General features: G+C 33.0%; 1 protein-coding gene and 2 long non-coding RNA genes across 3 annotated transcripts in view; 1 reads left to right on the top strand and 2 right to left on the bottom strand.

The window, feature by feature from the left end:
* The window catches only part of LOC100640210 (kinesin-like protein unc-104), a 35397-nt gene that overhangs the window by 2112 nt on the left and 21463 nt on the right, over positions 1-11822 (bottom strand). The window contains exons 28-41 of the mRNA XM_020000485.1: positions 7731-7858; positions 7076-7166; positions 6852-7020; positions 6763-6799; positions 6630-6701; positions 6318-6460; positions 5966-6068; positions 5822-5884; positions 5715-5766; positions 5514-5647; positions 5294-5352; positions 5104-5231; positions 4694-4879; positions 4241-4374 (exon numbers count right to left, since the gene is read on the bottom strand). Coding sequence (XP_019856044.1) covers positions 4241-4374; positions 4694-4879; positions 5104-5231; positions 5294-5352; positions 5514-5647; positions 5715-5766; positions 5822-5884; positions 5966-6068; positions 6318-6460; positions 6630-6701; positions 6763-6799; positions 6852-7020; positions 7076-7166; positions 7731-7858 — 1499 coding nt within the window. The remainder of the gene's footprint in view (positions 1-4240; positions 4375-4693; positions 4880-5103; positions 5232-5293; positions 5353-5513; positions 5648-5714; positions 5767-5821; positions 5885-5965; positions 6069-6317; positions 6461-6629; positions 6702-6762; positions 6800-6851; positions 7021-7075; positions 7167-7730; positions 7859-11822) is intronic.
* On the top strand, positions 2013-2639 carry LOC109584672 (uncharacterized). Its single transcript, XR_002186124.1, has 2 exons — positions 2013-2216; positions 2413-2639. It is a non-coding gene; the product is annotated as an uncharacterized LOC109584672 (long non-coding RNA).
* LOC109584673 (uncharacterized) lies at positions 2796-4019 on the bottom strand. Its single transcript, XR_002186125.1, has 2 exons — positions 3229-4019; positions 2796-3176 (listed from the first exon to the last, which is right to left on the bottom strand). It is a non-coding gene; the product is annotated as an uncharacterized LOC109584673 (long non-coding RNA).

Genomic DNA, 11822 nt, shown 5'->3' on the forward strand with positions numbered 1-11822 from the left:
TCTACTCTTGGTACTATGCATGTACTTTTCTACCATGCCTAGTTGCAATTGACCAATCAGATTTTTAGGTTCATAAATAACTTATTTACCACTGGGAGGTTTGATAAGTAATTTTCCCAGACAGTTGGAGGTTAATAAGTGTCCCGGGAGGTTGATAGGTTTGCCCAGGAAATTACTTATTAAGTTTAACTTCCTGCTTAATAGGAATGCTGTTGCCAAGTGTTGCTAAGTACATGGTAGAAGTTCGTTATACAACTCTGTGCCAGTATCTATGGCTTTATCATACCTCAGGCCTACTCGGTATGATAAATACCATAGATACCTCCACCTCGTTGTATAACCTTTACATAAACAGTAAATGACTATACAACCATACAATGCCTATACCGTATAGGGGTTTTATTTTGTTGGTATTAAATTTCACGAATTTGTCCAGATTTGCCATTTTTTGGTACAAATTTTCGCGAATCCTACCTTCTGCAGCCATTTTCCCTAGTGTCCCACACCTCTTTTGTGGAATTTAATTTTGCAAATTTAATGAAAATGCGAAATTCGCGAAATTTATTTCCAGTGAAATATGATCCTTATACGGTAGTACTCATTGCCATGAATGTATCTTATCTCCTAACACTCTCCAGTGTGTTTATACTGAAGAGAGAGAGAGAGAGGTTAGTGACTAATGATAATGTACTTGTCACCATAGGCTATACATTGACAGTTGTAGTATTATTGAACAGGATGAATGAGTGTAGTAGCTATGGTTGTATGGTGTTACTAAAGTTGGCAAGACACGTTGCAGTACGGCAAGATTGACATGTACATGTTTCTATCACATGTACATATTCAAACAATGGACCATTGTCATGTTTACCGGGCAATCATTTACTTGCATGTTATATTCATTATAATAATAATGTAGTTTTTTTAAATGCACGTGCACACTAACCGACAATTGCAACAAAATAAAAGAAAGGTTTTACTAGTGACAACCAAGTTCACTATTATAGTCTTAACAGTATAATCGTTATTTTACTAAGAAAAGGGAATTCACTGAGTAACAGACCCATTCCTCTTATAGTGTGTGTACTGTGTAGGTATATGAAGTATCAATTTGCTATAGATGAAGTAGTACTATCACTATAGAGTCTATTCATAGCTATTTGCACTATGCATTATTAATCATATCATAGTTACCTTGAATGTATCTAACTAAAGAGAGAGAGAGGATGGTGACTATTGATAATGTACTTGTCACCATAGGCTATACATTGACAGTTGTAGTAATATTGGACAGAATGAATGAGTGTAGTAGCTATGGTTGTATGGTGTTGCTAAAGTTGGCAAGACACGTTGCAGTACGATAAGATTGACATGTACATGTTTCTATCACATGTACATATTCAAACAATGGACCATTGTCATGTTTACCAGGCAATCATTTACTTTTGTGTTATATTCATTATAATAATAATGTAGTTTTTAATGCATGTGCACACTAACTGACAATTGCAACAAAATAAAAGAAAGGTTTTACTAGTGAAAATCAAGTTCATTATTATAGTCTTAACAGTATAATTGTTATTTTACTAAGAAAAGGGACTTCACTGAGTAACAGACCCATTCCTCTTATAGTGTGTGTACTGTGTAGATACATAAAGTATCAATTTGCTATAGATGAAGTAGTACTATCACTATAGAGTCTATTCCCAGCTACTGGCACCATGCATTATTAATCATATCATAGTTGCCTTAAATGTATCTAACTAAAGAGAGAGAGAGAGGTTAGTGACTAATGACAATGTCCTTGTCACCATAGGCTATACATTGACAGTTGTAGTAATATTGGACAGGATGAATGAGTGTAGTAGCTATGGTTGTACGGTGTGACTAAAGTTGGCAAGACATCTTGCAGTTCGATAAGATTGACATGTACATGTTTCTATCACATGTACATATTCAAACAATGGACCATTGTCATCAGTAGCCAGTATCTATATAAAGAGGTACATACTGACTGGAATAGTCATTCATCTTATCATATACTAAAGGTCATATAAGAGACTATACTAGATATCAGCTACTGAATGATGAATACTTTCCAGTGTTTGGTCCTTTTTGCTGCTATTGGATTCATGATTACTGCAACTACTGCGGCTGGTTTAGGGCCGTTTCCATGCTATCCTCATTATTACTGTGAGGGGACTAATACAACTTCCGTAAGTTCAGTGATACATCATACTATACCATCATGATAATAATCATGTGAAGTGGACTAGTCAAAAAAACAGCCTAACAGCTGTACATACAATAATACATTGGAGATCCTTATGGAGTTTGTCATAATTTTCCAAGCAAAGCCTATAGTTCACTAGCTATACACATGCAGTGATAATTATTTTCTTTCATTTATAGGCTGAAATATGCTGTGACATTCCTGGGATCAAATCCTTTATGGGAATTGACCCTTGGACACTTGATCCCCTCTGCACCAATTGCAAGGCCTGAGAGAAAGAAGCTCTGAAAAGGAAAGACTCTGTACTTTCAATTAATAAATAAACATTAACTAACAATAAATAAATAATTATATAACATAATCTTAAGTATTTCAGATCTGATAATAAAGTTACATTAAAAACAAATTCTTGTTAATTTTTGATGGATACAGCTACTGACCATAAATTAAAATCATTGACTGTACCACACTGTACATGTACATGTACATAGCCAGACACTAATTTTGAACAAGACACTATACTAGGGTCACACTGACTTTTCCACTCATTATAAATTCAACCTTGATAGGTCATCATTTAAGTAGCTGCCAATTATGAATAAGTGTTTGTTAAGTATTTGTTTATTTTAATGTTTACCACTAAGAATGTAATTAAAAAGTACAGTACATTTGTAATTATTATTAAAACCAAAAGTATATGAAAATAAGAGATAAAAAATAGTCAAACGGCCTTGTCAGTTGCAGCCACGATATGATAGAGAAAGGCCGAGTTTTGGGTGGCATCTATCTGACTGGTGGAATCGCTCATCTAATCAGGTTCATCACTGGATTCACAACTGACATGAGTAACAAATAAACTCAGACACACTAAGTCTTGCTTGTACATGAAGCCTATCATTCTGCCAGTAGTGGTCCTCAAAGAAGAGAAAACCAGGCTGTGTGGCTGAACGGGCAGTGTTTGAACAGTCTCATTGTCTTAAAACAAAATGACTTACTTCTAGCGTATGCTGTCCTCTTAAACGTTGCCTATAATTATTGTCTTCGCCTGTGATTTCAGTCATATTCCTTGTCCTTTTCGTCTTATTTCCTTCCCATTCCCTCTGCTGTTGAATCGCTGCCATTCTTCTTCCAGTCAGTTTACTGCCCACGTGTTTACAAAGTGTAGGTGGTAGTAATGGCGTAAATACTTGCTAAGTGGCCGCGTGCTTTGATTTTTTTTCACTTTGACAAGCTTCCTTCTACTATTATCTTATATCAAAAGAACCGAAAATCCAAGCATTGCACAACAGTGAAACACCGCCGTTTATAGCACTTAAAATAAGAAAGTTATTCAAAATTTAAAATGGCAAAGTCAGTGTGGCCCTACTATAATGCGTGTTCTTTATTCCCTTCACTTGTTATTCAGACATCATTGTAATTTGGACTGACACTTCAACTGTTGAATATAGTCTACTCAGCTTCAAACCAAACACTATAGTGTGAAAACTACAAGTATCCATTCACAAGTTGCCAGACACTTGAATAGGTGCATAGTATACTGAATAGGTCATTAGTGCTAATGAGTCTACCTACTTCACAATACAAGACACCTACGGTGCTTGGACTCGCTGCAGTTCATCTTGTATCAACACTGCATTGTTAAAACTGAGCAATGGATTGTGATTCACGACAGAAAAAGCACCGTGATGTATACAAAGAACTAGTAAATCATGGTCTGCATGGGCAGCTATAACCATACATTGACTCTATGGTTTAATTAGTATGAACATTTTACTGGAAATAACTTTTTTGCTAATTTTACATTTTCATCACATCCATGAAACTAAATTCCACAAAAGAGGTGTGGCACACTAGGAAAAATGGCTATAGAAGGCAATTAAGATTCGCAAAAATTTATACCAACAAATGGCAAATCTGGACAAAATCGCAAAATTTTATACCAACAAAATAAACCCGTGCACAGTAGTGTGAGAGTACATGTATGCGTTGTAGTGATTGCATGTCTACCTTTTAATGAAGGATTTGTCTTGGACTGCTGGTACACAAACTGGAGGAGCAACACTGTATTTATTGGATCTTCTTGACACTGTAGTGTAGGAGGAGCTGGCTATACTCAGTCTATCATCATCCAGTCCTAATAGCTAATGGAATAAAGGACTAAAAAATAGCCTTATTGAGAAAATGTAATTAAAATTTGGAGTGATTTTGGAGCCAATTTCAGAATAAACCATGGGCTATAGCCTTGGGTAATTTTCTGAATTTTGTCATTTTCTTAAAATGGCCATAACTTGAAAAATTGAAGTCGGAATAACATCAAACTTGCTACACAGCATAAGGACATCAATATGTATCAGAAAATGTAATTAAAAATTGGGGGTGAATTTGGAGGCATTTTTTGGAAAAAACCATGGGCTATAGCCTTGGGTATTTTTCAAAATTTATTTATAGCATATCCCTTACTGATGATTGTTCATCAGTGCATTGCTTCCCATTAAGGAGCAGGTATACACATCTCTCAACTAGCGAGGCCTTGTCTTCATCAGATAATGTCAGCTCAATGTATTCGGGTACCATCATGTCCGGCTGGAGTGCGTGTAAGTCGTGAAGTCTCTGCCTTAAATGTAACATGTGCCTTAACTTTTCACTCTAAAAATACAAAAAATAATAACAATAACAATAATAATAATAATAATAATAATAATAATAATAATAATAATAATAATAATAATAATAATAATAATAAATGTATAGATATGTACAGCAAAACAATAGATATCAAAAATTAAAAAAAGAATGTACTGCAATTTTAAAAGTTTTTGACTGCATAGCAAAGCTAGACAGCAATTAATAAATTAATTGTATGTCTGTACCTCTTCTATCATTCTCAATTTCTGGACTAGTTCCCCGTGATCCTTTATCAACGAGTTCCTTCTTAACCTTTTTGCACGTCTTCCACCTTCATCGTATAATGGATCAATCTCACCCGATAACTGATGCTCTATTAAAAGAAATATTAATAATAATAATAAACTTATTTTGTTATTATTAGTATAAACTGACCTGGAGTTTTGTCCATTGTCTTACGTAGAGACACATCAAATATGCTGACAGTTCTATAACTAATAAAATAATAATAATAATAATAATAATGATTATATTCGTTTAATTACAAGTTTAAGAAAAAAGAAAAAGAGAGAGAGAGAACAATCACACAACCCACAAAAACACTAAGTAAATTTGTAATAATATTCATACATGTCTTTGGTATAAATACACTCACTTCTCTGGGTTTGATTTATTTCCTCCAGTAAAGAAACTGAAGAATGATTTGGATGGTTGTGGTTTAGAATCTCGACCAAATATCCTTAGAGTGATGTCCTTAGTGAAACAAGCAGGTTGTGAGCCATTGTCAAACTATAATAGAAATACATGAATGTGATTGATGTATTAATGGTATTTTATATTATACTAATGGCATTACCTCAATATAAACTGATAGAGCTATGTATACATATTCTCCTGATGGTGTAATCCTAATGGTAAAATAATTAAATAAAAGTTATTAATAATTATTATTTATGTTTGTACCTATTCAATAGAATATTCTCATGTAACGAACTATCCCAAGCAGTTTCAATACAGTAACACAACCTGAAATAAATTAATAACTATCAATAACTATTAATAATTAGCATTAATTAACCACTAAAGTACATTGCAATTACAACTTACATTCCGTCACTGTCTGGTCCATGCAATGATGGAGTGAAAGAGCTAAGAGACAGAACTTGATTAGAATCATCAATCACTTCATTTTCGTTACTCCTCACACGACCTAAGACAACACAACATAACAATGTACTTCTAAATTTAAAAAGAAAATTACGTACATGTACTTTTACATGTACATGTACATGTAAAAGTACATATAAAAGTACATGTACAAGTACATGTAGTAACATTAATAATAATGATACATTTACATACTATTATGAAAGTGAACAGGCATACATATACATGTACATGTAAAGCAAACATTATTTATTTTAAAGACACATATTGCCTCAAGGCGTATTATCATTACCAATAGCAATTTCATTGACTTTGCTCCAGTAGAGTTCAGACCCTGCTTCATACAATAGGCTCATTCTAATCCTCCTTTGAATCCCTTGAGACAAGAGGAAACAAGATATATCATTGGAGTGATCCACTGGAACACCTTTATACCTAATCATAATAACAACAACAACAACAATAATAATAATAATAACAATAAATAAATAAATAAATAAATGCAATCATAATAATAATACTAATGTAAATAATAATAATAATAATAATAATAATAATAATAATAATAATAATAATAATAATAATATTAATAGCTATAGCTTACTCTCCATTAGGCGTTAGTTCCAATATCTCCAAATGAAATAAAACATCAACTTCAGCAAAAGAATGCATTGAACTACAAATGTACATGTATACAATAATAATAATATAAGATAATTCAAAATACTATCAGTTACCCTGCTGTGTCATATAAAGGAGTCATTAGTGAACGAACTACAAAAAAGAAAAGCAAAAAATCAATTTTATAATCTCTGCATTTACTCACCTGGTGATGGTCTCTTCTGCATGCTTGGTGACAGATTAAAGTCGCTCTTTCTCCTCCCAGTGGAGGATGAAGGATTGTCAGGAAACTGTTGATAGTGTCCAAACACTTCAAGTATCAACGGGTAATGCCTCAGGTAGTGTATTAGCTGGTCATTAACATTAACACTGAACTATAGTAGTAAGAATAATTATTAATAAAGTTTATGAGTGATGTGTTTTACTAACGTTTTGCATGTGATAAAAGCCAAGGGCTAGTTCTTGATGATCATTGTGAAGTGGAGGAGTAGAGAATACTCTCTCGGTCTTACTGAGAAACCTAGGAATAATAATTATTAATAATAATGTTCATCAATTTATTATCAAACATGCCAGATAATTTTTATATTGGCTGTAACTTGAGAAATTTAAGTCGGAATCAGCTCAAACTTTCTGCATAGCATAAGGACATCAATATGTATTAGAAAATGTAATAAAAATTGGGGGTGATTTTTTAGCCATTTTTTGGAAAAAACCATGGGCTATAATATAGCCTTGGGTATTTTTCAGATTTTGGCAAATTTCTTAAAATGGCTGTAACTTAAAAAATTTAAGTCGGAATTGGCTCAAACTTTCTACATAGCATAAAGACATCAATATGTATTAGAAAATGTAATAAAAATTGGGGGTGATTTTTTAGCCATTTTTCGGGAAAAAACCATGGGATATAGTACAGGGTATTTTTTAGATTTTGGCTCATTTTTTAAATGCTCATAAATTGAAAAATTTAAGTCGGAATCGGCTCAAACTTTCTGTATAGCATAAGGACGTGAAAATGTATTTTTTAAAATGTACTAAAAATTGTGAGTCCTATTAAATAAAAACTAATTTTCCCCATCCTTACTTGTATTGTACAAAGACATCAGAGAATTCTCTTGGTATACCAGTGGCCTGTATTACAGTCACTCTGAAATAAAACTTTTCCTTCCCATTACCAAAACAATCGGAAGAAGGAACAAGGTCTTTAACAAACTAAAAAATAAATAATACGAGCAGAATCATACAATTGCATATAACATGTATCAGTAATTATAATAATAACAATAATAATATGATGATAATAATAATAATAATAATAATAATAATAATAATAATAATAATAATAATAATAATAATAATAATAAATCTTCAAAAAGAAAAGATCAAGTAGGATTCACTTTGCGCTAACTTGTCAAAAAAGTAATGAAAACAAGGACGAGTAGGATTTCAAATAACCAACAAAAGTAAGAAATGAAAATCCTACTCTCGTGATGCAAATTCTACTCTACATCACAAGGTGATTTGTAATTTCTTGTATAATAACATTGAAAGTACAATGTAGAGTAGAATTTGCGCCACGAGAGTAGGATTTTATTATTTAAATCTATGGAGTAAGGCCCTGTTTACACAATAACCCACTTCACTGTATCAGGATTGTTTTTGCTATTATTCATTTCAGGTGTTTATACTAATCCAGCAGCTGGATTTTCATAAGATTTATCATTCATTTATAGGAAGTATCCACTTGGTATTCGTTTACATTTTGCTTAAGATAAGTGATGCATATTCATGTATTAGTGTAAACAGAAGCTGTATCAGAATCAAAAAGTATTCGTTTACATGTGAAAATGGATCAGTGCCTAATAGTTGAGTCTTCAACTTATCATGAACAAAAAGAAGTAGCTCTAACTAATAGTGTATAGTATAATTAAGCATTTTATGTCAATGAATGTCTAGAATTCCATTTTGTACAAGTACAAATCACACAAGTTGTAGAGCAATCCCACCTGTCTAAGTAAAAATACCGTATAGCTCCAAATTTTCGTCGGTCAAAATTTTTGTCAAATTCGTCAGGTACTTTTGCTTGACAAAATTTTTAACCAACAAAAATTTTTGCATATGAATCCATCACCCATAGATACTGTAGGGCGCCTTTTCTGAGGGCTATATATTTTGTGGATTTCGCGTATTTTGTTGCAAAAATAAACACCTCAAATTAATTGTATGGGTGTGGAAATTCAAATTGGGGATAAAAATCAAAAAATTTAATAGAGTGAAATATACAGTATATATCTGCTAAATTTACATCCCTCAAAAAAGGCACCCTACGGTATTAAATAATTGATTCACCTAACAAGAGAGTCCAAAACATTAAGTGAAAAGGAGCAAATTATTAATGGCTGATACTTGACAATGCATTCTGCAATTATGTTCCAAAAGAAGAGGAGATATATAACTAGAAGACAGGAGCATTCTGTAATATTTCTAATAGTACGTGCTAAAAATTATTCAATATGACAGCTATATTGCAAGTTAACTGATTTGAAAGGAGTTAGTGACATTAGATTCCATCTACAAAGTGAGTTTAGCCAATGCCTGTACTAAATTCCTAACGACAACTCAGTCAACAAGATTTACATATTTGGAGAGTTTGAGCTGCCAGCTTACACTACCATATAGCTTGATATTTTCGTGGGTCGATATTTTCGTGGTTTGCTCCTAGTGGGGCAATTCATGGTTTAATTTTCGTGGTTGACAGTTTACATAGCCTGTAAGGGGATGGCACTTCAATGATTTTGTGGGTTTAAATTTCGTGGGTTTAAATTTCGTGGGCAGCCCATAACCACGAAAACCACAAAATTTATATTCCATGAAAATTTTAAGCTATACGGTATATCAGCAAGTTTACCATAGCAGTGTATGTTAGTAGAAGCAAGAGTATGTCTCTCCTGTTAGTGGTTGTTCTCTTATTCTTCAGTAGCTCCTGCAGTGTCTCCTCTGGTCAGTATTATGTGTCTGATGACTGCAGTTCAGTTACTCAGTCACCTTGTAATCCTTTATCAGTGTATGCTGGGGATATGTCTCAATACAATAACAGCATCTTCTACTTCATTGGAACCAGTGACATTAATGATGATGTTAAAATGACTGCAGTAAGGAATGTTACTCTACATGGACTGGATCAGTCTTGTCTTATTAGTAGCAGGAGTAAGAAAAGGTACATTCACATCTATAACAGCAATCATGTTGTTTTTTCTAACATGTCAGTTTATCATCTTTTAGTCATTGCTAAATCATCCAACAACATTACAATAACTAACTCTTTATTTAATAAAATAAGTCCTAACAAGGGAGATATTTCCATAAAATTAAGCAACGTTTTTGATATTAAAGTATCATCCTCAGTTTTTGTTCATCATATTGCAGCTATTACATACGAGCCTCTTCCAGTATGTAGCACTGAACTACCTCATTACTCACTAATAATGACTAATGTTACATTATTCAAATACAGTGGGATAGAAGTATTTGCTACTCATGGAACCTCATACAATCTGTCAGTTGTCTTTGATACCTTTTATAATATGCTTCATAGTCACTCTAGATTTGTTTTGGGTGAGTGTCTTTTTTCTTTTTATATTAAGAATGCATCATTTCGATCAGTATTTTATCATTACAACGTCTTTTCTATTGAACTAAGTGAAAACCTGAAATCAAATAAGTGTGAATTTCATGGCATCCAACTAATTTCTACTTTTGTAATTGAGGACAGTCAATTTCTTGATAATATGCATGGACCTAGGATACATAAAGATGTATACTCACCCAGAGCACTTAGGAATCACTTTATTAGTATCATTATTAAGTCCTGTTTGATATCTAACAGCAAAAGTACAGGCTTTTCTATTGATGTAAAATTCTTGAAATCAATCCAAATCAATATAACAGATACTGAATTTATTGAAAATGCAGCAACTATGATATTAAACAGTGATTCTGTTAGTCTCAGTAATGTTACTATTGCTAAAGTTTTCTCAACAGGTTTGACACTTAAAACATCAATAGTAACAATTGAGAATAAATTGACATTTAAAAATAATGCTGGAGTAGTTGGAGGAGGATTAGCAATAAATGACTCATCACAATTGATATTAACACCATCAGCTAACTTAAAGTTTATTGATAACCATGCTTCTTATAAAGGTGGAGGGATCTATGTTGAAGAGACGTCAAATAGTGGCATAATATTAGAGGCACCAAATATACCTCTTACATTAATAAACAATAGTGCTGGAATATTTGGTGATGATATATATGGATATACTAATCATGGAAGCAATCGTTTCCACTTGACAAACCCAAATATTAGTTCAACGGGTGATGTATTGCAAATTCAGTTATGCAACTTTTCTAATTTAAAAAATCCAAGTTACGAACAAATTTATCCAGGTCAAGCACTAAAATTTTATATAGCTTTGCTTGGTTATGATTACTTTGGATCACTAAATTTCACTGATGGTACATTGGCAATACGTGATGGCAGAGCTCATGTCGATCATGTATATGTTAGACCTAACCCTAATTGTTCACTGGTTGAATACAAACCAAACTGTCCTCCCAGTCATGTAAAACATGGCTTGGTAATTCGTACTAAAATATCCTATAAAATATCCCATTCCATTCATAGGTATTATATTGTTAATGAATGTCCTATTGGTTTCAGTATAGATAGCTCACAAGGTGGATTTATCTGTGCTTGCAGTCAAAGTGTTTCAAGAGAGAATGTGACGTGTAATATAACTAGTCTAAACATTACACACAATGGTCTACTGTGGATTGGAACATATCATACCAGTACACCTTTCAATGCTAATGCAACCAATCCTAATGCATACATTATCAATGAGGACTGTCTCCTCTATTGTTCTCCTAATCCTGTTACCTTTCAGTTGAATCACACTGATACTCAATGTGTGGATAATAGAGGACACAGAATGTGTGGATCATGTACAAAGGGATACAGTCTACTAATGGGATCAAACAAGTGTGGACAGTGTCATGATAATTACATGATGATAGCTTGGATTGCTCTGTTTGCAGTGATGGGTGTACTGCTTGTGGTTCTTCTGATTGCTCTCAATTTACAGTATCAGTGGGTATACTCAATGGTCTATTG

Source organism: Amphimedon queenslandica, unplaced genomic scaffold (genome assembly GCF_000090795.2).
Source record: "Amphimedon queenslandica unplaced genomic scaffold, v1.1 AMPQUscaffold_13181, whole genome shotgun sequence".
Lineage (NCBI taxonomy): Eukaryota > Metazoa > Porifera > Demospongiae > Haplosclerida > Niphatidae > Amphimedon > Amphimedon queenslandica.